This window comes from Tupaia chinensis, unplaced genomic scaffold (genome assembly GCF_000334495.1).
Source record: "Tupaia chinensis unplaced genomic scaffold, TupChi_1.0 Scaffold148822_2, whole genome shotgun sequence".
NCBI classification, from domain to species: domain Eukaryota; kingdom Metazoa; phylum Chordata; class Mammalia; order Scandentia; family Tupaiidae; genus Tupaia; species Tupaia belangeri.
In genome coordinates, this window is record NW_006208670.1 from 1,428,958 (window position 1) to 1,452,645 (window position 23,688).

At 43.2% G+C, this 23,688-nt stretch overlaps 1 protein-coding gene across 4 annotated transcripts in view; it reads right to left on the reverse strand.

Moving 5' to 3' along the window:
- TBC1D5 (TBC1 domain family member 5) overlaps positions 1–23,688 on the reverse strand; it is a 480,733-nt gene that overhangs the window by 97,265 nt on the left and 359,780 nt on the right. For all 4 annotated transcript variants that reach the window (XM_027769181.1, XM_027769183.1, XM_027769182.1 and 1 more), the window contains one exon: positions 11,805–11,947. In XM_027769181.1, the coding sequence (XP_027624982.1) occupies positions 11,805–11,947 (143 nt within the window). The remainder of the gene's footprint in view (positions 1–11,804; positions 11,948–23,688) is intronic.

Genomic DNA, 23,688 nt, shown 5'->3' on the forward strand with positions numbered 1-23,688 from the left:
CAGGATGACGGAAGGCTCTCTGTGACCTGGTCTGCCCGGCTCTAAGACCGTCACCCACCTCATCTCATACCTGTGGCAATCTAGTGTCAGGGTCCAAGGATTATCCCTGTTTACAGGCACCAACGTTGACCCTTACAGTAGTTTTAAGGAATCTAGAAGGTCTCCAGAAGAGCCTGATACAGGTTTTCAGTTTAGAGGGAACAAAGAACAATAACCCCATCTTAGTATAAACTGATAGAACTCGGGAGCTATCAGAAGATATACATATGTAAGTACAGTAAGATGAAGTATGAATGTTCTACTTGCAGAATAAACAGTAGAGCTAGCGTCCTATCTTTTATCCATCCATCTGACCGCTGTGTGCCACGGGCACCTCCCAGAGGTCTTCTGAACGGTCTGCATCCAGAGACCAGGCTAGACGCCCGCAGTCATGCCATCTCTAACACACTCTTAAAAATCTACACTTTCAGAGTATCTTTAAACATTTTTTCTTTATGATAGCCTATGTGCATGCACACACACACACACACACACACACGTGCAACAGAGAGAGAGAGAAGAGTACCACCCACTGGTCTGACCATGCCACGATCCCCCTCTTCCAGTCCGTCAGCCCACCAGGTCCTGGGCGCTTGCACAGATGCCTGGCGTGACTCAGCTGGGGACCCGAACAGCAGCTGCCATGAGGGGTCTGGCCTCTCCTGAGCTGCATCTCTGCTTCTAGCCAGCCCCTCTCAGAGCAGGTTTAGTTTGCAATTACATATGCTAAGAATTAAATCCCTGTTTGAATGACTAAGCCCACTCAACAGTAGGTAAAAGAGAATTATTACAAATTGGTTTAAGCATAAAAGAACAGGGTCGGCTCTGTGGCCCAGTGGCTAAGGCAGCTGGATCTCACACGGCCGATGCTGCTGTCCAGGTTCTAGACCTGGTGGCTTGAGAAACACACTGGGTGTGCGTGTGTGTGTGTGTGTGTGTTTGTGTACCCCACATCCTGAGGGTGGAGGAACGGAGGGGATGGGATGGATCCCTGTGGCAGGAGCCATCTCCCTGTCTCTGTCTCTGGTGAGGGCATGTGCTCTCTGGCAAAGCAACGCAAAACAAAGCAAACTAGAAACAGAAACCTGCTAGAATAAGAATTTAGTTTTAATCTTTATACTAAAATTCTTTTGACCATGAAACACTAATCAGTAATATTTTCCTAATGCGTACTCCACTAGCAGGGCAGTGACATAAAAAATTAAAGTGAAAGATTAAAAAAATATTCTGACTTTTGGTAGCCAGCTACATTTGAAATAAAGTATGTTTATGCTTTATTTATGTGGAATTACTGAATCACATGGTAGTTCTATTTGTAGATTTTTGGAGGCATTTCCATATTGTTTTCCACAGTGGCTGTACTAATTTACACTCCCACCAACAGTGTAGGAAAGTTCCCTTTTCACTGCAGCCTCACCAACACTTATCATTTTTAGTTTTTTTTAAAAATCTTAGTCATTCTGACTGTGGTTAGGAACATGGAATGTGCTTTCACTTTTTGGTATCATTTTCAAATTATTTTACTTTTTATTTTTGTAGAGAGATTTTTGCTATATGGCATGTGTGCTCACTGAAGAGAAAGAGTGAAACAGAGAGACAGAAAGTGAGAAATCACCTCCCAGGTGGATGGCCACTCTGCAATACCTTCTCCTCCATTCTCCTTGCAGGATCTTGGGCACGCATGTGTGCATACATACACCCACACACACACCCAACATGTTTCAAGCTGCCAGGTCCGGGACTTGAACTGCAGTTGGCCATATGGGAGTCTAGCAATGTAACCATTATGCCATCTGCTGGTCCCTCAAATTTTTTTAAGTTTTTCATAGTTATCCTTGTAGAGGTCTTTGATGTCTTTGGATAGATTTATTCCTAAGCATCTTTTTTTTTTTTTTGGTGGCTATTGTAAATGGAATAGTTTTCTTTATTTCCACCTCAGTCTCTTTACTTCTGGTATATGGAAATGGTATAGATTTTTTATGTTGATTTTGTATCCTTAACACTTTACTGTATTCACGTCATACTTCCAGGAGCATTTTCTGTGGATTCTTTAGGGTTTTCTATGGATATAATCATGTCATCTGCAAACAGGTAATTTCACTTCTTTCATTTTTAGTTTTTTTTAAAAATCTTAGTCATTCTGACTGTGGTTAGGAACATGGAATGTGCTTTCACTTTTTGGTATCATTTTCAAATTATTTTACTTTTTATTTTTGTAGAGAGATTTTTGCTATATGGCATGTGTGCTCACTGAAGAGAAAGAGTGAAACAGAGAGACAGAAAGTGAGAAATCACCTCCCAGGTGGATGGCCACTCTGCAATACCTTCTCCTCCATTCTCCTTGCAGGATCTTGGGCACGCATGTGTGCATACATACACCCACACACACACCCAACATGTTTCAAGCTGCCAGGTCCGGGACTTGAACTGCAGTTGGCCATATGGGAGTCTAGCAATGTAACCATTATGCCATCTGCTGGTCCCTCAAATTCTTTTAAGTTTTTCATAGTTATCCTTGTAGAGGTCTTTGATGTCTTTGGATAGATTTATTCCTAAGCATCTTTTTTTTTTTTTTTTTTTTTTTTTTGGTGGCTCATGAAAATTTAATAGTTTTCTTTATTTCCACCTCAGTCTCTTTACTTCTGGTATATGGAAATGGTATAGATTTTTTATGTTGATTTTGTATCCTTAACACTTTACTGTATTCACGTCATACTTCCAGGAGCATTTTCTGTGGATTCTTTAGGGTTTTCTATGGATATAATCATGTCATCTGCAAACAGGTAATTTCACTTCTTTCCCTTTCCCTATTTGAATGTCTTTTATTTTATTATTTTGTCTGGCTGCATTGGCTAGGACTTCCAATATTATATTGAAAAGGAATGTAGAAACTGGGCAGCCACGTCTTGTTCCAGTTTTTAGTGGAAAAGCTTCCAACTTTACCCCATTCAGTATGATGTTAGCAATTCTTTTTTCCATATATGGCTTTTACTGTGTTGAGACAAGTCTCTTCTATGCCAATTTTGTTGACAGTTTTAATCATGAAGGGATGTTGTATTTTATCAAATGCTTTTTTTCTATATCGATTGATATAATCATATCAATGGTCATAACTTTTTATCTTTCTTTCTGTTAACATGGTATATTACATTTATGGTTTTGCTTATGTTGAACCACCCTCTCATCCCTGGAATAAAACTGAACCGAATATAATCTTTTTACTTAATGTGTCATTGGATACAATTTGCTAGTATTTTGTTGAGAATTTTTGCATTTGTACTCATCAAGGATGTAGTTTTCGGGACCAGCAGTTAGCGTAATGGCTCTGTCGCTGGACTCCCACGTAGTTGACCGCGGTTCGAGTCCCGGCTCCGGTGGCATAAACTCATGCTGGGCGCGTGTGCGTGCGTGCCCAAGATTCTGAGAGGGGAATGAAGGAGAAGGGACTGCGGCGTGGCCATCCCCGCTGAGGGGTGATTTCTTGCTTTCTATCTCTCTGTCTCTCTCTGTCTGGCGAGTTCTGTTCTTTTCTTTTCTTTTCTTTCTTTCTTTTTTTCTTTCTTTCTTTCTTTCTTTCTTTCTTTCTTTCTTTCTTTCTTTCTTTTCCTTTCTTTCTTTCTTTCTTTCTTTTTCTTTCTTTTCTTTTCTTTCTTGTGATGTCCTTGTCTGTTTTTGGAATAAGGGTGATGGAGGCTTCACAGAATGAATTTGGGAGGGTTCCCTCCTTCCTCTCTGGTCTTTAGAAATAGTTTGCGTAGAAGGGAGGTTAACTCTTCTTTAAACGTTTTGCAGAATTCAGAAGTGAAGCCACTGATGCCTGGGCTTGTCTTTGTTGGGAGACTATTACCCATCAGTCTCATTGCCGGTCACTGGTCTATTCAGGCTGTCTGTGTCTTGTTGATTCAATCTCAGTAGATTATACGTGTCCAGGAATTTGTCCATCTCATCCAGGTTTTGTCTGCTGGCGGGTGGCTGCTCCTAGCATTCTCTGCGGCGTCTGTTACCACCTCGCCTGCTTCAGTGCTGATTAGATTAATCTGGCTCCTTTCTCTGTCCTCAATCAGTCTAGCTGAACGGTGTGTCAATTTGGTTTATCTTCTCAAAGAACCAGCTTTTAGTTTCACTATTTTCCATAAAAGAAGCAGCTTTTGGTTTCACTCATTTTCTGTATAGTTCTTTCATTCTCTATTCCATTTATTTCTGCTCGAATCTTCATTATTTTTTTCTCTCCTGGTGTTTTCAGGGCTTTTTGGTTGCTTTTTTCCAGTTTTCTGAAGTGTGTTGTCAGTTGTCTATCTGATACCTGTCCCTTTATTTCTGTGAGCACTAATTGCTATGAACTTTCCTCTTATGACTGCTTTTGCTGTGTCCCAAAGGTTATGAAAAGTGCCCACAGCATTGGTTTCCATTAATCTTTTAATTCCAGTCTTAATTTCTTCGTCGGCTGTGAAGTCACTTAGGATTATGTTGCCGTTTTCATGTTTTTGTGTAATTTTGAGTTTTTTCTGCAGTTAAGTTCAAGTTTAATTACATCGTGCTTGGTGAAGATGCTAGATGTAGTTTCTATCCATTTACATGTGGAAAGGCTTGCTTTGTGCCCTATCATGTGGTCAGTCTTTGGAAAGGTTCCATGTGGGGGTGAGAAAAATGTATCTTTTGTGGTTGTTGGGTGGGAAGTTGTATAGATGCCCGTCAAGTCCATTCAGTTTATGGTATGCTTTAGATGCTGTATCTCTTTTTGCTTACTTTTTGTCTAGATGATCTGTCCAGAGGGTACAATGTAGTGTTGAGATCTCCAACAACTATTGTGTAGCATTCTCTCTTCCACATACTTACGTGCGCCAGTGTTATGTGTAGATATTTATAAGTGCTGTATCTTCTTGATGAACTAGCCCTTTAGTACTAAAAAGTGTCTTTGTCTCTTCTTACAGTTTTTGTCTTAAAATCTATCTTATTTGATATCAGTATTGTGACTCCAGCCTTTTTTTTTTTTTTAATTTGCTTGGGATATCTTTTTCCAGCCCTTCACTTTTAGCCTATGTTTCTTTATCCATGAGGTGTGTTTGTTGTAGGCACAGAGAGACTCCTTTTTTTTTTTTTTTTTTCCATTCAACCAGTCTGTCTCTTTTGATGGGAGAATTTAGTCCATTGACATTCAATGTTATGATCAGCATTTGTGGACTTGTGCCTGCCATTTTGTTCACTATTTTTTCTTGGTTGCTTTTTGTTCTCTCATTTGTTTGTCTCTCTTTAGTTTTCCTATTATAATATTCCCTTCAGTACTTCTTGAAGAGCTTGTCTAGTATTGGTGAATGCTTTCAGTCTTTGCTTATCTGAGAATGATTTTATTTGTTTTTCTCATGTGAAGGAAAGTCTTGCTGGGTATAGCATTCTTGGTTGAATTTTTTTTTTTTTTTTAGCATTTTAAAGATATCTTCCGATTCTTTTCTTGCTTTTATTGCTTCACTTAAGAGGTCTGTTGTTAGCCTAATGGGGTCATCTTTGTAAGTAACTTGATGTTTCTCTTTTCCCATGTTTAGAATCTTGTCTTTCTCTGTGATTTTGACCAATCTTGCTATGATGGGCTGTGGAGAGGATCTTCGTAGGATGATTCTATTTGGGCTCCTTTGCATTTCTTGGGTCTGGATGTTTGAATGTTTCTCTAGGTTTCGAAAGTTTCCTGCAAGTATTTCACAGAATACGTTTTCGATGCCGTTATTAGATTCTTCACCTTCTAGCATCCAATTACTCAGATGTTTGGGCATTTCATGGTATCTATTGAGTCATCAAAAAATACAAGGAAGTATTTTTCTATGTTTCCCTCTGCAAAAATCTGTTATGACATTTCCAATGACCTGAAAGTATTCCTTGCATGTTATCATCTTTTGTTTTTGGTTAATTTTCACTCTTTTTGGTGATTTTTGTCTAGGTCAGAGGTTTTGTCTTCACGATCAGAGATTCAATCTTCTGCGTGGTCTAATCCGCTATTAATAATTTCGAGGCAGGTCTTGATTTCCTGCGTCACAGTGTTCCTCTCTGGACATTCTGACTGGTCCTGTTTTATGACGTCTTCTCTCCTCCTTAAAGCTGTGGAGGAACGTCCTCATCTCTGTCACTCTGAATATTCTGAATTCTTTTTCTGTGAATTCTTTTCAGCTGTCTGTGGTTGAAGAACTGCTCCCTTAAGGGAGAGATATTTCCTTGTTTCCCCATATTTGTGCCTCTGCACTGGCTTCTAGTCATCGGGTGGATTTTACACTTCTCCCCACTGTTCCGGTGCTGACTGTGTACTGACAGAAGGGGAGGAAAGCTCTTCTGGGGCGAGGGCTGGTCTTCCAAGGAGACAAGGGTGTATGTGGTCAGCGACAGGCGTTGGTTCCCTCACCGTCTCTTTAGACAAGGTGCACCTGGAGCTGAGCTGGTGCGGTTCAAGTGAAGGAGAAAGTGGGAGTCACGTTGTGTGTAGGAGTTGCATGGTTTAGTAACCTGGGGAGACGAGGAAGACTGATGAGAGGATTTCCAGCTCTGCTCTTCCTGCAGCCAGCTCCCTCAGGCGCTCTGGAGCTAGTCGGTGGAGCTTGATCCAACACAGCACTGTACTACTATAATATGTCAGCCTTTGTTAGTGACACTTTAAGACCGTGGAACTAAAATAAAAAGTAACGTAAATGGGATTTGTAACTCAAAGGGTACACTGATGTCCATATCTGATGTGGTCATAGGAACAACTGCGAATTCTTCATGAGGAACCACTTAAACAAATCGACCCACCCTGATTTGTGTTTATGAAAATGCCTAACACATTACTGTAACCAGTCGGAACTGCTACTCCTGTTTTGTAAGTTTGCTGGCAGTACTCGCTGCTGAGAAGGCTGAGTGACCTGAAGTGGACCCCCACTGCAGGGAAGAGTGGAAATGCTTGCTGTGGCAATGCAATCCGGCAATGCAATCCGTCAGCACTGCATTTGCACACAAAGCTTAATGGACCACTGGGACTGGGTCCTGAGCTAACCAGTTAGAAACGCACACATTTCAGTCCCTCATTAGCACGAATGGATCTAACGGAGGACCTGCACTGGCACTATTCCTCTGAAAGTCCCAGGCTTTTAAACAGTTGGAGACGCAGCTCTGAGATCTGACCTCCAACACCTGAGCTATAACCCTCCCGCCTTCCTCCTGGCTAGCCATGCAATAAAAGTCTTTCTCCGAGGATTGGGTGGATGTGAATGGCATTTGTGGTTATCAGGCAACGGATCCCCTTTGAGTGGAAACACTACCATGTGGTTTTAAGAGAGTTTATTCTTAACCGCTAAGGCTGGGTAAAACTTTTCTAGAATAGACAAGTTCAATAGATAGTTGAAATAAACTGTGTTTCGGCATCAGTTAAGCTGAACATGTGCTTAACCACAAAACAGAGAAGTAGAAATTCTGGAGTAGGGCAGAGAACATTGGCCAATAGGAAATAATGGCTGGAGTAGGCAGAGCTCAACACGAAGCCCGAAGGAACATAGTTTAAGTCATAAAGATGATATAACTTCCCTACCTGGCCTGGCCTGGCCTGGCCTGGCCGCGGCTAATGGGATCCCCGCCCCCATCTAGAACAGGAAAGTTATCACATTATAACATGATGGAAGGCGAGTGGGCAGAAGTACCAGAGGGAAACTTTCCCATTTACAAAGTATGCAGAGACAAAGTAAATTTAAAAAAGACCATAAGCACTTGAGAGATACTTTCAGGTGAAGAAAATTTACAGTTAAATGGATCTGATTATAGTGTTTTAGCTATTAATGCAATTTACCAGACAAATAAAAGGTATGTTGCATTATAAATCAGACAAAATGTTTTTCTTTGATACCAGACGAAAACAAAATAAAAATTTAAATCAATATAAAATGTTAAAAAAAGGAGATATTTAATTTAAAAATGTAGATAATGCTTCCTTTAAAAAAACTGTCAAAAAGCATATTTTTAACTTATTTGAGGGCTGGCAGGAGGTGTGGTGGTTAAGGGCCTTGGACTCCCGGGAACCAGCAGTTAGTGTAATGGCTATGTCGCTGGATTCCCACGTAGTCGACCGCGGTTCGCGTCCCAGACCTGGTGGCTTAGAACTCACACCGAGCGCGTGTGTGTGTGTGTGCCCAAGATCCCGAGAGGAGAATGGAGGAGAAGGGATTGCGGCATGGCCATCCCCCCTGGGGGCTGATTTCTCGCTTTCTGTCTCTATGTCTGTCTGGCGAGTGCACGCGCCCTATAGCAAAAACCTCTAAAAAAAAAAAGAACCTTGGACTCCCAGATGGTTGACTGCAGTCTGAGTCCTGGGCCTGGTGGCTTGCTTTCTCTCTTCCCCTCTCTCTTTCTCTCTCACTGTGTCCCTCTCTCATCAAATTAAAATAAATAAATAAATAAATTTATATAAAATAATTCTTTTTTTTTTAAAAAGCCACTTATTTGAGCTGTTATTCTAAGAGTGAGGACGGTGCCTGTCCACCCAGCAACCCCTAAATCCAGCCCCAGGTCTCTGAAGCACCTCCTGGCCCCGCCTCACTCCGAGTACTAACCGAGCACATAAACAGCCTCAGAAGCTCCGCGGGACAGGGAAGAATTACAACGCTGGTTCTCGTACTAAGAAAGCTTGCAATCTTGTTGAGCAGATAGGAGCAACATCCACAGTAGCTAAGGAACAATGCTGAGACGGGGTCCAGTTAACTGTCATATCGAGTGGCATTGGAAAGATCTTACAGGATTGCAAAGCGTGGCATCAGCCACAGGAAGAGGCCTGGGGAAAGCTAGCAGCCACTGTAATGTTCACAGCCCAGCCCTGCCCCAGCACTCCGGTAAGTCCACGCTGGCCGGGCGGCCAAGGACTCCCCAGGGCTGCACGCTGTGGGCCTTCCCAGTCTGTGGTCCTCTGCACTCCTGACAGCTCAGTGCTCCAGGCTACAGCACAGCTCTTCCCAGGCTCTGCCTGCCATGGCGCCTCTCTCCTCCTCTACTCCAGTAATTCCGAATACTCTAGTCCTGGCATAGGAGCACGTACATATCCCCTCCTTCCGATCGAGCTGCTTCTCACCTCCAGCCCTTGTTCATGCTGTGCCTTCTGGCGGGAACGCGGATCCCTCCTTTGGCTCACCAGTGCATTTCTCTATTCATGGCTGGCCCAGAGGGGAACTCGGGATCTTTCCTTAAACTGTCAAGCCACCTGTCCACATCCGAACTACAGCATCAGGTATGCTGGTCTGCATGAATTATGTGGTCTTCCCGACTACCTGATAAACTCCTTGAGGACAGGGGAAGGGTCCCTTAAACAACTAACAAATGTTAACTCTTTCCTTCAGGACAGCTAACCCAGTGTTATGAATTTAACTAATAAATTAAAATAGGTTAGACTAAATACCAACATGAATGAACTTCACTACTTCTGCATTTTTACACATGTATCCATAGTTTCTAACATCGTGAATGGAAATACTAAAGGTGGTGACCAGCAGAGGCATACTGGTTACATCACAGGACTCCCATGTAGTCGACTACAGTTCAAGTCACAGACCCAATGCCTTAAACTCACGCCAGGTGCATGTGCGTGTGTGCCCAAAATCCCAAGAGGAGACTGGAGAAGGGACTGTGGCATTGCTATTTCCCCTGGAGGGTGATTTCTGGCTTTTTGTCTCTCTGTTGCTCTAGTAAGTGCATGTGGTCTACAGTAAAAATCTCTCCTAAAAAAAATGTGGGGAGCAGCAGATGGTGTAACGGTTATGTTGCTGGATTCACATGGAGTTGACCACAGTTCAAGTCCTAGACCCAGCTGCTTGAAATTCATGCTGGGCGCATGTGCATGTGTGCCCCAAATCCCGAGAGGAGACTGGAGGAGAAGGGATGGCGGCATGGCCATCCCCCTAGGGGGGGATTTAACACTTTCTGTCTCTCTGTCTCTCTGTGTCTCTCCAGCAAGCACACGCAGCCTATAGCAAAAACCTCTCATAAAAATATATGTAAAGGATTCAGCTACCAAAAATCTGCCATGTTTTTATGAAATTAAAAGGGTGGACCTTGGGGCCAGCAGATGGTGTGAGGATTGCATTTGGACTCCCACATAGCCAACTACAGTTCTAGTCTCAGACCTGGTGGCTTGAAACTCACGCTGGGCATATGTGCATATGTGCCCAGGATCCTGAGAAGAGAATGGAGAAGAGATTGCAGTGTGGCCATTGCCCTGGGGGATGATTACTTGCTTTCTGTCTCTCTGGCGAGTACACATGTCCCTATAGCAAAAATCACTTAAAAAAAAAAAAAAAAAAGGGGGACCTTAGCATACAGATGGGAATACTCATTTTGTATGCTGCAACGATATACAGTGAATGAATGTAAAATAAGTAAATTTAAAAAAATTAAAAATTAAAATATATATATATGATGATGTATCAATGTTAAGAACAAACTTAACTGTTTAAGGTTACAGAAAATCAAAGTACATCTCAATAGCTGTTTGATTCGGAAAGCTTTTTGAAAATAATAACCCCAAAGCACTTTTTTCCTAACAGAAGTTTCTCATTCTTTTTGGTTTTTTACTACTTACATTTTTTAAGAAAACACACAACTTGAAAAAGGACATTAGTACTGAATATCCTAAAATCTAGTATCCTTCAAATTTACCCAAATATCTTTTTCTGTTTTCCAGATGCTTCCTCTTAGGATTTCCATGTTCTTTTATGATTAGTTCTGGCTCAGAAAAAAAAAAAAAAGAAACTTGCATTTTGTCTGTCAAAACCCAAACTACGTGACCTTCGGGGCACAGCATAAACCCCGCGACTTTGGGATGAGATGTGGTGCTCCTGCCACTTACTTATTCTAAGTAATCTGGGGGAATTAAAGAGTATGATCTGAAATTTGTTAGATGGATAGTGTTACCAGAGGCGTAACAAGAGCATCTGGCACAACGGGTCGTCGATGAGCCAATAAGAGAGACCCATGCTCATTCACGACGCCGACAGTGGGTGTTCCGCCACGTCCTGCTCAGAGCGTCCAACCCCTAACTCAACCGCGTCACTTCGCACCGTCTTTCCTCATCGTATGCTGGCTTACAAATTTTGTTTTGGGCACTGTGATGATTTCTCTGAGAAAGAAAACAAAATTGGAGTTACTTGGAAATTTAAAACATGTTCTGGTATTTTCTTCAGAATGAGGATTATCAGACTCGTTAACAGCAGAAGTAGACAGGCACTGGCTTTGTGGCCTGGGCCAGCACCCTAAGATGGGACACACCTCCGGCTAGCCACGGCGCTGAGAAACGGGCCTTGCTAGAAAACAAAGAGGGAGAGGTTCGAATACCTTCGGATGTGATATTTGTTTTTTTATTGGCAAAGTGCTGTCGCTACAAAAACAACTCCCGTCTCCCAGTCAGTATTCTTGAATGCTCCCTACCTGTCAGAAGATGGAGCTCTAAACATATCTGAGTGCTGGCTTTTAGACGTGCATTTCACAACGGTGTGTAACGAGGAGATTAAAGCAGGAGGAACGTCTTTAGAAAAATGGTTCTGAAGGATATTTCAGTTCTCCTAGAATAAAAGTGCACGCATCTCCCAGCATCTACGCGGTGAACTAACAAGAGAGACGCTTAGCGTGTTCCTTTGAAAAGTCAGTGTATTACCTGCCAGGAAAACTTAGGTATGTATAAATCACATGAGAAAGTAGAAAGCATGCTGAAAGGCAACACACTTTACACTACCCAGACCCCCGAGCCGGAGGGAGGCGAGGTCCTTCCCACTTACGGGCATCCCGGATGTAGAGCAACATGGCTATGAAGATGTAGTCCACCAAGCTCAGGCTGAGGCCATCGGCGAACAAGGCATCCCAGACCACCAGGAGATCCTGCAAGGGGAACTCCCGTCCGAACAGCAGTCGCACCCACCGCCTGCAGAGGAGCAAAACGGAAATTCAGAACACAGAAACATGAACAGTGCTGATTTTCTGGGGCTGGCAGGGGGCATGGAGGTTGAGGGTGCTGGACTCCCACGTGGCCGACTGTGGTTTGAGTCCTGGACCTGGTGGCTTGCTTTGTCACTTTCCTCTCTTTCTTTTACTCTGTCCCTCTCTGTTCAAATTAAAATAAATAAATAAAGTTAAATTAAAACATTTTTTTCTTAAAATAAAAAGGAGTGCTCATTTTCTCATGTAACTGTTAAAAAAGACAGTGCATTAAATGAGTACAATGAGTAAATTTTTTACACCTAAAATATAATCCAGTAAAATTTAAATTTTGAGCAAATATTATATGTCAAAAATATAATGCAGTAAAACATAGGTTTTAGGTTTGCAAATGAATTTGATAATTTTATATCTGAGCCAGAATCACTAAACTGTATTCCTGTATGCATAAGGCACAGATACTGTACTTGAAAAGGGTTTGTAAAGGGACCAGCAGTTAGCGTAATGGCTATGTCGCTGGACTCCCATATAGTTGACCGCGGTTCGCATCCCGGACCCGGTGGCTTAAAACTCACGCCGGGCGCGTGTGCATACGTGCCCGAGATCCCAAGAGGAGAATGGAGGAGAAGGGACTGCGGCATGGCCATACCCCCTGGGGGGTGATTTCTTCCTTTCTGTCTCTCTCTGTCTGTCTGGTGAGCACACGTGCCCTATAGCGAAAACCTCCCCCCCCAAAAAAAAAGGGGTTGTAAAAACTTTCATATTTAATGAAAAGCACAAATCCTAAAAAGTAAAAAAAAAAAAAAAGTCTGATAATTGCCTCATATGTAAGGTTATGAGTTAAAAATATGATTTTTCAAAATGTCATGATCTCTATTGATTTTCTTGTTGTTAACTGGCCTTTTACAAATGTTTGCATGGCCGTGATTGCAGTTAAACTTAGAACACTGTATTCTCACATCTCACTTTTCTTAAAAATACTCATTTTAAAGCGATTTGTGAGAGATGACAGTAGAGACCTGCTTAAGTCTTTGGGCACAGCCAGCTCTTTTAAATGACACACACGGCGGTACCTTTTAACTTTAGAAGAGAGATGTCTGGTCTGTGAGGCTATCATGTTCTAAGAATTATTTAACTTTATTGATTCATTTATTTTAAAAATTCGACCAGAGAGAGACAGAGTGAGAGTGAAGGTAAGACAGAGAGAGAAAGCAAGCTGCCAGGTCCGGGTCTTGAACCGTGGTGGGCCATGTGGGAGTCCAGCGCCCTGAACCAGCATACCACCTGCTGGTTTTAAGGGGTGCTTTTCCCATCAACTTCTATGACCAGAAAAATGATTATGCCACAGAGCAGACGTACACAGCTCCTAGAAACGCTGGGTGACTTGTCCTATCATTGAAGATGCTCTCAACTTTCATTAATGCTAACAATGCTATTCATATCCAATTCTTAGAGGAAAATAAAAAGAATTCAGTTTGATATGCTTTTATCCATTTACTTCTATTTTCATAGGACACATTTTCTGACATGATTTCCTTACGTAAGTCTGTTTCTAGGAACTTCAGTTACAATTTTACGTGATTCTGGCACACAGCAAAGAATGAAAATTCTAACCCTCTAGTACTGTCAGATAATACAAAAGAAGAAGTTCTTTTAAATGAGTTAAGAGATTTACTTCTTTGTAAATATTAAAACCAAATATAACCATCTGTGGGGTTAAAGTGAGGCAAAAAGAAAAAAATTCCAATACTTTCCTCAGGGAGTATTATATTTAAGGAGGAATCAAAGCTCTGACAAAATAGTGTATAATCACACACATGTATCACAGTTTATTAGGAGCCATGTGATCGAATACTTATGTTCTTCTACTCATATTATAAAATTAATCAGCAGAATAATTAGATTGTATTTTCAACTACATCAGGGAAAAAATTTAAATGCCTAGGTAATGTGTCTTTTCAAAACTACAGTCTCTTTTACGATTGAATCTACCTTTCGATTCTTACTCTGTTGCTAAAATGAAGGGAGACAAACAAAATATATATATTTTGTGTGTAATATACCTGTGTTTACCTGGTTTAGGAAAAAAAATGACTTCTCTACATGCTTCTAATTCTTTCAAATAACAAGTGCTAATATTTACTGTTCTGAGAAGAACAAAAATATCTCTAAATTAAAGAGGCTGCTCTCCTTAATTACAAAGAATTAACTGATCTTCGAAAGAGTGGCAGAGAAACAAGAGGTGGCCAAGACAAAAAGTACGTGGATTAAACCACTTTGGGCACCTGTTCCAAAGATTTTTAACGGGTGCATTTTTAACTGATGCATTCTTCAATGACTAAAGCAGTTAGAACATGGTTACTCACAGGTATTCACTGGGCACAAGTGGAAGAAAAACCCACCGATGAATACAACAGATGGAGGCTAGTGTACACTCATGAAAGAAATACCGTGCTATTACTCCCGCCACACAGCTCAGACCCCCGCCATTCCCTAACAAGCAATCAGATCTTCAGTTCCATCACAGAGAATGCTTCGAGAGAAAAAAAGAAAAGAAGTGAAGTTGCCTAATTTTTGGAAAGAAGTCATATACCTATCATTTCTACGACAAAACGCCCAGTGACGGCTCCAACTTCTCTTGTAGCCTTTCTGACGAGTAGGACAGGAGGTGCTAGCTTAGCTGCCCCAAGGACCCACAGACACACACAGAGATCCCCTCAGGAGCAAACGTCTCGTAATCTACGCCGAATAAAATATACCTTTTATTTTTCTGTGTCAGCTTGTTCACATATTTAATATCTTCAAAACTACACAGCATGCAAGTCTTTGATACTTTGATATCGAATGTGTAATCTATGATGTGCTGCATTATAAATGTTTCACACTGCTTCACTCAGTTTTACCTTGCCAAGTATTCTGCTAAACAGTTTCAGAGCAAGGACCAAATTCTAGGTCTGTGTGTGTGTACGAGACAGAGAGAGAGAGAGAGAGCGCGCGCACGCACTTGAGATCCAGAAAGTTCTCTGTAAAGATGACTAGGCGTGGGGTGACGTGCTCCACGTGGTCACTAGGGTCTTACTGAGCACACTGTGAAGCCACTCGTCATGCTAAAGAAAAGCAAAGGGGTGGGTAAAGAGGAAGTAAAGACATTGATCTTGTCGGTCAGGAACAAAAACAATTGTAGGAGTGGGGCAAAAACCCTGGAAACACAAAAATGCTTATTAAATGTCTATCATGTTTCCTGTAAACGATACTGTTAAAAGCTGCATATGCAGGGCCAGCAGGTGGTGGGATGCTTAATGTATTGGACTCCCACGTGACTGACCGCGGTTCGTGTCCTGGACCCAGTGGCTTGAAAATTACACCAGGTGGGACCAGCAGAGGCCTTAATGGTTATGTCGCTGGACTCCCACATAGTCAAGCCCAGTTTGAGTCCAGGATCCGGCAGGCTAAATTCATGCCGGGCACGTATGCATGCATGCCCAAAATTCTGAGAGGAGAATGGGCATGCACCCCTAGGGGGTGATTTCTCGCTTTCTATCTCTCCAGCAAATACACGCTATAGCAAAAATCTCTGACAGAAAAAAAGAAAAAGAAAAAAGAGAAAATCACACTGAGAGCAGGTCCAAAATCCTGCGAGGAGAATGGAGAAGGGACGGCAGCACGGCCATCCCCACTGGGGAGGCTGGGGTGATTTCCTACTTTCCCCTCTCTTGTCTCTCTGGTGAACACATGTGCCCTACAGCAAAAACCTTAAAAAAAAAATAGTTGTATGTGCAAGACATTACAGTATAGTCTCCCCAGTTTTATATACAATTCTAGAAAAGTAAGACCAAATACTCAAAATACTTAAGAATCATAAGACTAATGGAATGGCTTAGGATGACAATGGCCTTATCAACAATTTCATCATCATCCTGAATCTTCAAAATACAAAAAATTCCTGTGCTATTTCTCCATTGTGATTAAAAGCCAATGGAGTGAGTTACTACGAGATACTGTTTCATGGAGCGGCAGGTGGTGTGATGGTTAAGGGCGCTGGACTCCCACATGGCCGACTGCGGTTCGAGTCCTGGACCTGGCGGCTTGCTTTCTCACTTGTCCTCTATGTCTCTGTTCCTCTCTGGTCAAATTAAAAGTAAATAAAAAAATAAAGTAAATAAAGAAAAATAGATAACTTTTTTTTTAAAGAGAGATGATTTCAGTTGGCTTTTGTGTTCTTAGAAAGGAAAACTTACTCTAAGAAATGAGGTCTTATAAAAAAAGTCACTCTTACAATTAACATGCTTTTATTGCAGTTAAAAATATTTAGCGAGGGTTTAAGTTACACTCAAGGATAGCATTAAACCTTTCTTTTCTCCTTAAAGATAGCTTCAGCTGAATTGCTTGATGCTGTTATTCTTGCTTTATGCCTGTGACACCTGCACACTGCGACACTCAGACCCATGTACATTTCTTCACTTATGATAACGTAATAATTCCCATTTTCCAGACCTACTTAGTAATTAAAATCTGCATAAACAAAAAAAGACTATCTGAGGTATTAAATTCAGTAATAAAGCACCCAAAGATAAATAGTGAGACACCAAAGACAGTTTCTATATTTGCCTTTGCCATTACTCTTGATTTTAAATTTCTGAGTAATTAAGCTGCTATTCTCAGGAGACCAGGACCTACTGATGATGTTATTGCTCGGTAAGCGGCCCATGGAAACACAAAGGGACGTCATTTTTGCAAATCATTTTAGGAAAGGGTCCAGTTTACTTGAGAGCTAAATAAACATAGTCTTAATCCAGCGTGGTAGTAGTGGTTTATACACGGAGAAAGAAATTGAAATTCTAAATCTCCATTTGCTCCTTCTGTTCCTTTACCGATCCTGCAGTCAGATTTGGGTATAGCAACCTTACACAAATAAGTCATGGAGAAAAGCTAGATTTAATTTAACAAACAATGCAAGGACATCTCAAATAACCTGTGATCATGAAATGACAGCCCTGGGTAAGAATTATGGAATACAAAGAGCAGTGCTAGATGTCTTGCTCAATGATATTAATTTTTTGTTTTGCTTTCCGTTCACTTGTACTTTTCAAAGCTAATAACTAATTTTAAATAATCCATCCCTGGTATGGAATCAACATAGAATTCAAGCTCTTCATTAGTATCAGAGAAATATTGAAGCCAACAAAAATGCCCATCTCTATGGTTCAGCACCTCTTAGAGTTCAGGCTCTTTCTGCCTGGATTTTTTATTTTATTTTTTTTATTTGAAGATCTTTTAAAATAAATTCACCCTGGTTTTCCATTGTATTAACTCTCTGAAAACAACTTTACAATTAGAACCAAACACTGCAGTTACCGTAACTAGGGTCACAAGCCATCCTCATCTTTAATTCTAACTTATTTAACTGGCAAAGTCACAAAAAGAAGCCAAAATAAATCATTTTGTTCCAGTTTCACATTTATTCTCCAAAGGGCTCTTCAGACACATTACTGAAAGATGCTGAAGCCGTTTACTAAGATTTCTGACTAGTCCACGATGCCAATGAGATCTTTTCAAAACTTTGGGATCTGCATACCCTATAGGAAGATCTGTATCTTTTAAGTCCATCCAATTGCCTCCAAAATAGAAAGACCAGGAATTTAGAGTTGTGTTTAAAGAATTCAAATTCGCTGAGTGCTCCTCGTAACCCGTGGGCTGAACGCAGCTTGAATCTGGGCTTCTGAGAACATGTTAAACCTAATTTAACCCCACAGGATATGGATGTGAACGGTTACAAGCGTATTTTTGACTTTGGGGGAAATTCTCTGTTCCTTTCAGAGGGCAGTACATAGCCTTTTATTAAGGAAGGTTTCTTATTCCAAAAATAAGTTCCTAATAATTATCATCTATTCCTACTGTAATTTATTCTCCTTGGCAAGTATTAGAAACTGTTTTGTTAGAGCAACTGAAATACGCCCTTTGCAAAAATAGTCTGGTGGAGCACAGGGCCTGGGAGACGTGGTTTTCCAGGGTAATGAGCTCAGGACGAGGCGGGCCAGGAAGGGGACCGCGCTGCATTCTGAGGCTGAACTGTCCTGGCCACTTCCTTTCTCCCCTCTCCTCCTTTACTGCTACTTGCACTGGAAGTATGGTACTTCAAGCCCCGAGTACCTTTAGCACACGCACTTTACCAGTAAATTCTAATCAAGCTAATAATGGAAGATGCTGACAGTGTACTGCAAACAGGAGGTGTTCTCTGGAAACCCATGTGCCCATCCCAGTGAAGGTGCAGCTGGACTCGTAGCCCTGAGAGGACTACCGGAGTAAGAGCTAGTGACCTTTCCACTCCTCATGAGCTTGGGCTCCGCCACAGGCGAGCCACTGGCCACCTCCCTGAGAAAGTGACCTAAAGCTGGAGTTTTCTGAGTAACTGCACAGAGAACTAAGCTGCAACCGATGGTGATGTTGGGGAAATTAACTTTAGCCTCCATGAGTACTGGTATGCACTCACACTGCAGACAATCTTTATTTCTAGAAAGTCTGTAAATAGACTTTGTTCTTTCATTTTACCTTCAGGAAAAGGGAATTATGATCAAATAACGTTTCTAAAATGGCATACAGAAAACCGCTAAAAATAATTGCCCCTATCCTCTCTAATCTGAAACTCATTTTTAAAAAGAATAAAAGTTGTGTGTGACGTTGTTTTTGTTTTTGTTTTTTTTTTTTAATTGTCATAGACTATTTCAAATACCAGGGGGATCTTAAGCACACCGAGTAACACTTTCAACGCCCTCTGCATAAATTCCCTAATATACTCACATACACTATCAAGAGCGGACTGAGTTACAACCCAGAGCCGAGAGCCCCCAGGCTCTGTGCAGGGGACAGTAAGGGACAGGTGCTACCTTCCCACACCCCAACAGCACAGGGGGTGCCCAACCCCGCTGGCTGGTCACATGTCCACAGAGAGCCAGGAGGGGTGCTCCTGAGGGGCAGTGGGGCACCTTGTTCTTTTGACCTGCACCTCTAGGCGACAGCTGGCAGTACCTCTCGGGGCTGGTTTCCAGCAGCCTCTGTCCTTTTTCTTCCTTGTCCCACAGGGCACTCTGGCCCTCTCATCTGCTCAGAAGTTGGGGCCCTCTTTGCCCCAGGCCTGGTGTGTGGAGGTTCCACACCAAGAGTGTCCCTGCTCCCAAGTATATTTCTAGAGATGGAGCCAGTGTTGAACAAATTTAGCACGAAAGGGTTAGTTACTGACATCTGTGTTTTCCTCCCTTCTCCAGCAGACCTCAAGTTCCCTGGGGTTATTTGGTGTTTGACTTAAAGCAGGGGATTACGTGTCTATTGGATTACTGGGGCTATCCCCGACTACCCCTCTGCAGGTCAGCTCTCTGGATCTGGAGCCCGCATCCTGGTCTCTCACTGGCTTCCTAGGCACTCTGAGCATCTCCCATCTACCTCTGGGGATCCCGGACACGCGTTCTGAGTAGTAACCCGACGAGAAGTTGAACGTTGTGTCTGAGTGGCTTCTCTGCTGGGCCCAGTAGAAGCAGGGCTGCAGCAAAAACGGAGGCTGGGGTCACTGACCAGGTCCTGACTACCCTGGGCAACCAGGCTGCAGGGCTGTGGGCTGGCTTCCCGGGATGGCTGCTGCTGAGGCTGCAGTTTGGTTTCTTGGACGTGATGTGAGTCAGAGTTCTGATGTTACCTGTGGTCTGACCATTGTCTATTTCACACTTTTTTTTTTTTTTTTTTTGGTTTTTGGGGGAGGGATTTTTGGTTAACTTGCCAAAGAGACAGAGAGACAGTAAGTGAGAAATCACCCCCTAGGGGTATGGCTCGCTACAATCCCTACTCCTCTGTTCTCCTCTTGGGATTTTGGGCATGCATGCACGTGTGCCCTGAGTTTCAGGCCTCCAGGTCTGGGACTTGAACTGCAGTCAGTCACGTGGAAGTCACACCTTAAACATCACACCACCTGCTGGCCCCTCGCATGTTTCTTAATAGAGCCCAGAAGTCACAGTTATAGAAATTCACAAAGTTAGCTCCCCTGGTAGCTCTGGAATTCAAATGGAGACAAATTTGAGAAGCAATGGCCATAAGAGTTTCGTTTCCTTCTTTAGAAAATACATGGAAGTATAGAATAGTACTGGCTCTTTCAGTAGAGAAGTTATGGATCCCACTGAGACTTTAACCAAGTTGATGGGCCCTCTCCCCTGAGAAGTCACATCACGCCTATCACACCTCACGTGCCAGCCATAGCAGGAGCTGAGCTACTCCAGGCGCCTGACATTGAGAAGGGGTGCTCTGCACTATGGTTTTCGTTATTGTCGATGCTTGTATTACCACGGAACGCTGTACTCTACTGGAAGGAATACGCAGCTGCCTCCTTACGCTGATTTCAAAACCCCGACTTGTATTTTAAAAGGACGGCATTTCTGGGACCACCCGATGGCATAACGGTTGCGTGGCTGGACTCCTATGTGGACGACCATGGTAGGAATCCTGGACCGTGTGGTCTGAAACTCACACCGGGCACGTGTGCATGTGTGCCCAAGATCCTGGGAGAATGGAGAGGAGGGACTGTGGCATGGTCATCCCCCCAGGGGGTGATTTCTCACTTCCTGTCTCTTTGTCTTTTTGTGTCTCTCTGGAAAGAGTATGCACCCTAGAGCAAAACAAAATCTGTCTCTCTGTCTCTCTCTCTCTGAAAAAAAAAAAAGGAATGGCATTTCCTTCTTGGAGGGACCCAGGGTTAAATCCCTAATCCCCAGGAGCTAATCTGTATGGCTCACTGGTTGAATAGTCTGTCCATCAGCACCACACTGGGAAAATGTCAGTGCTTGGAAGTCCTCCTTTTCACTGAGCTGGGGCTGAAAAGGCGAGGCTGGGGTTAGGCGAACGTTTTTCATGGACTTCCCCTCCTGGTTTACACCAGCCCTCATCTGACCACGAATAAGACTGCTATGAAAAATGGCGATAATCTTGGCCAGCAGGTACTTCCTGCACTTCAACTGTGAAGGTACTGCACGGAGTCAGGCCAGACCGTGAGCTGGATGTTATGCTGAGGACTCTCCGTCATTAACGTGAAAATTGCCCGGAGTGGAATTTCGGTTCAAGAACAGCCCTGTCGGACTGGCTTCCCACAGTCCCGCTGCAGAGTTCTGTGCCCCTCCCTCCCCACTAAGTCCCCCAATCAACCTGGGTATGTTCAGGGAATGCAAACTAATGGCAACATTAGCAAAGTATAATTAGGAAGGTAAAAACAATCGAAAGCATTACTAAACACACTCCAAAGCCAAGTATTAATGGTTTTTGGATTATCCACCATTTGGGATTATACATGCCCTCATTCCTATCCTTTAATGCAGATAATCAAGAGCGGAGTATATCTGAATATATGGGGCCCAGGTGACTTCCAGAGGGGGGCGCAGGGAGACACAGGGAGAGGACAAAGGAAACCTTGAAGGGGCCAGTGAAGGGCAGTTAACTCCACTACGGCCTTTCCTTGGGGTCTACGGGTTTGATTAGGAATTTAGAAGTCAGCCCCAGCCAGTCAAAAAAATACTAGTGAGAGCTAAAGAAAACAAGAGTCCCAGAGGGGTTGGCTTCTCTGTTTTATCCCTAGCTCACAGCTGGAGTTCAGTGTCCAAGCAACTTTATAACCAATGACGTGTATGTGTGTGCATATCTATTTCTTAAGGGCAAAAAATCCACTAACTGAGAAAATGTGTTTTCTCAAGGCAGGTTGTGACTCAGTTTTAAAATAAGCACATGATTTCTGATGGGAATGGCCAGTCCCACGCGTGAATGTGGTCTTTTTGGTTCCTAAAAGTACTACAATGTTCGATCTCGAAAAGCAGCATTGTCACGAGTGACCTACGGAGTACGTGCATTAGAATCACCGGGGGCTCCTGCCTGTTTCAGAAGTAGAAAGGTCACGTCTCTGCTCGCTCCCCAGGGCGTGGCCACTGACCACAAGGCAGGACTGTGCCTTTTAGGGAAGCGTGGACAGAGGAGGCCGACACGGCCTACGGCCATGTCTCCTCCAAAGGCAGACACGGATTACGTGGGAGTACTGTCGCCAGTCCCGGGGCCTCCCTGTTCTTCCACACTCCACTCTCATCCTCTTCTTTAATTTCGTAAAGGATATCTACTTCAGATACGGATTGTTTTACAAAGTCACTTCTTCACCTCACTGTGGGGAGCCGCAGGACTAAGAATGCATCACATCTGGGGCCAGCAGGTGGTGTGATGGTTAAGGGTGCCGGACTCCCACATGGCCGACGGTGGATCGAGTACCAGACCTGGCGGCTTGCTTTCTCACTTTTCCTCTCTCTTTCTCTCACTCTGTCCCTCTCTGGTCAAATTAAAATAAATAAAGAAAGAAAGAAATAAAGTCGCCTGAAGGGCTTATTTTGAGGCAATCACAATCGGCTATTCGAGTACCCCAGTTAGAATAGAGAGGGAATTACAGCTACAGTGCCCTACAGGACTTAGCCTGTTCCTCTTCAGGGAAAACACAAATATACCATGTATTTTTAGACTTAACCATGATTAAAATGGAGATTATTCCAGGACCAGCCCTGTAGCCTAAGGGTTAAATGAGCTGGATTTCCCCATGACTGACTGCGCTATTCCAATCCCAGCCCCAACAAATTAAATACAACATACATGTGTATGTTGTGCATGTGTGCACATGCACACGCATGTGTAAACCCTAAATCCCAAAAGGATGGAGAGAGAGAGAAGGGATTGAGATATGACAGCATCCCAAGGGGAACATGCTCTCCCTCTTCCTCTCTTGATTAAAAGTAAAATGGAGATCAGGTTAGGAAGCTAGATTCCCATGTGGCCAGTCCCAGACCAAGCGGCCTGAAACGCATGCCGGGCACGTGTTCATTCCTGCCCAAAATCCTGAGAGAAAAATGGAGAAGAAGGGATTGTGGTGTGGCCACTCGCCCCTCTCAGGGGTTTATTTCGGACTTTCCGTCTCTTTCTATCTTTCAGGCGAATACACACGCCTGAAAACAAAAATGTGCCCAAGATCCCGGGAGGAGACTGGAGAAGGGATTCTGGCATGGTCATCCCCTGCAGAGGGTGATTTCTCGCTTTCTGTCTCTCTTGCCAGAGACAGGGAAAGAACAGAGAGAGAGAAGGTGAGAAATCACCCCCCAGGGAGGATAGCCATGCCACAATCCTTTCTCCTCCATCCTCCTCTCTAGATTTTGGGCACGCACGCACACGCACCTGGCATGAGTTTCGAGCTGCCATGTTCAGGACTCAAACCACGGTACCCTGGTCAGTCACGTGGGAGTCCAGAGCCTTAACAACCATGTCACCTGCTGGTCCTGAAATGGATGTGTCCTTTAAACTACAGGCCTGGGGTCAGCTGGCGGCATAGTTACAAATGCCTAGGGCCTGATTTCTCACTTCCCCTCCATTTCTCTCTCTGTCTCGTTCCAGCGAGCACACACGCTCTACAGCAAAGACCTTCAATGAGTAGAACCTAGCTGTCTTTGTCAGCACACACCAGCCATAAACCGGGTGGGATGTGACCACGGCCTTTAACAACCATTCTCAAGGACTGCTGTCGTGTTTCCATGGTCACCACACCCTGTGTTCTATTGTCTTTCTACTGACCCAACTTAGCTGCCACGAATTGTCCCTGAGGGTCATCTGACAGGCCGGTGGCACCTGGCCCCCCATGGTGCTCTCCTACTCGGACGACCAAGCAAACATCTGAAT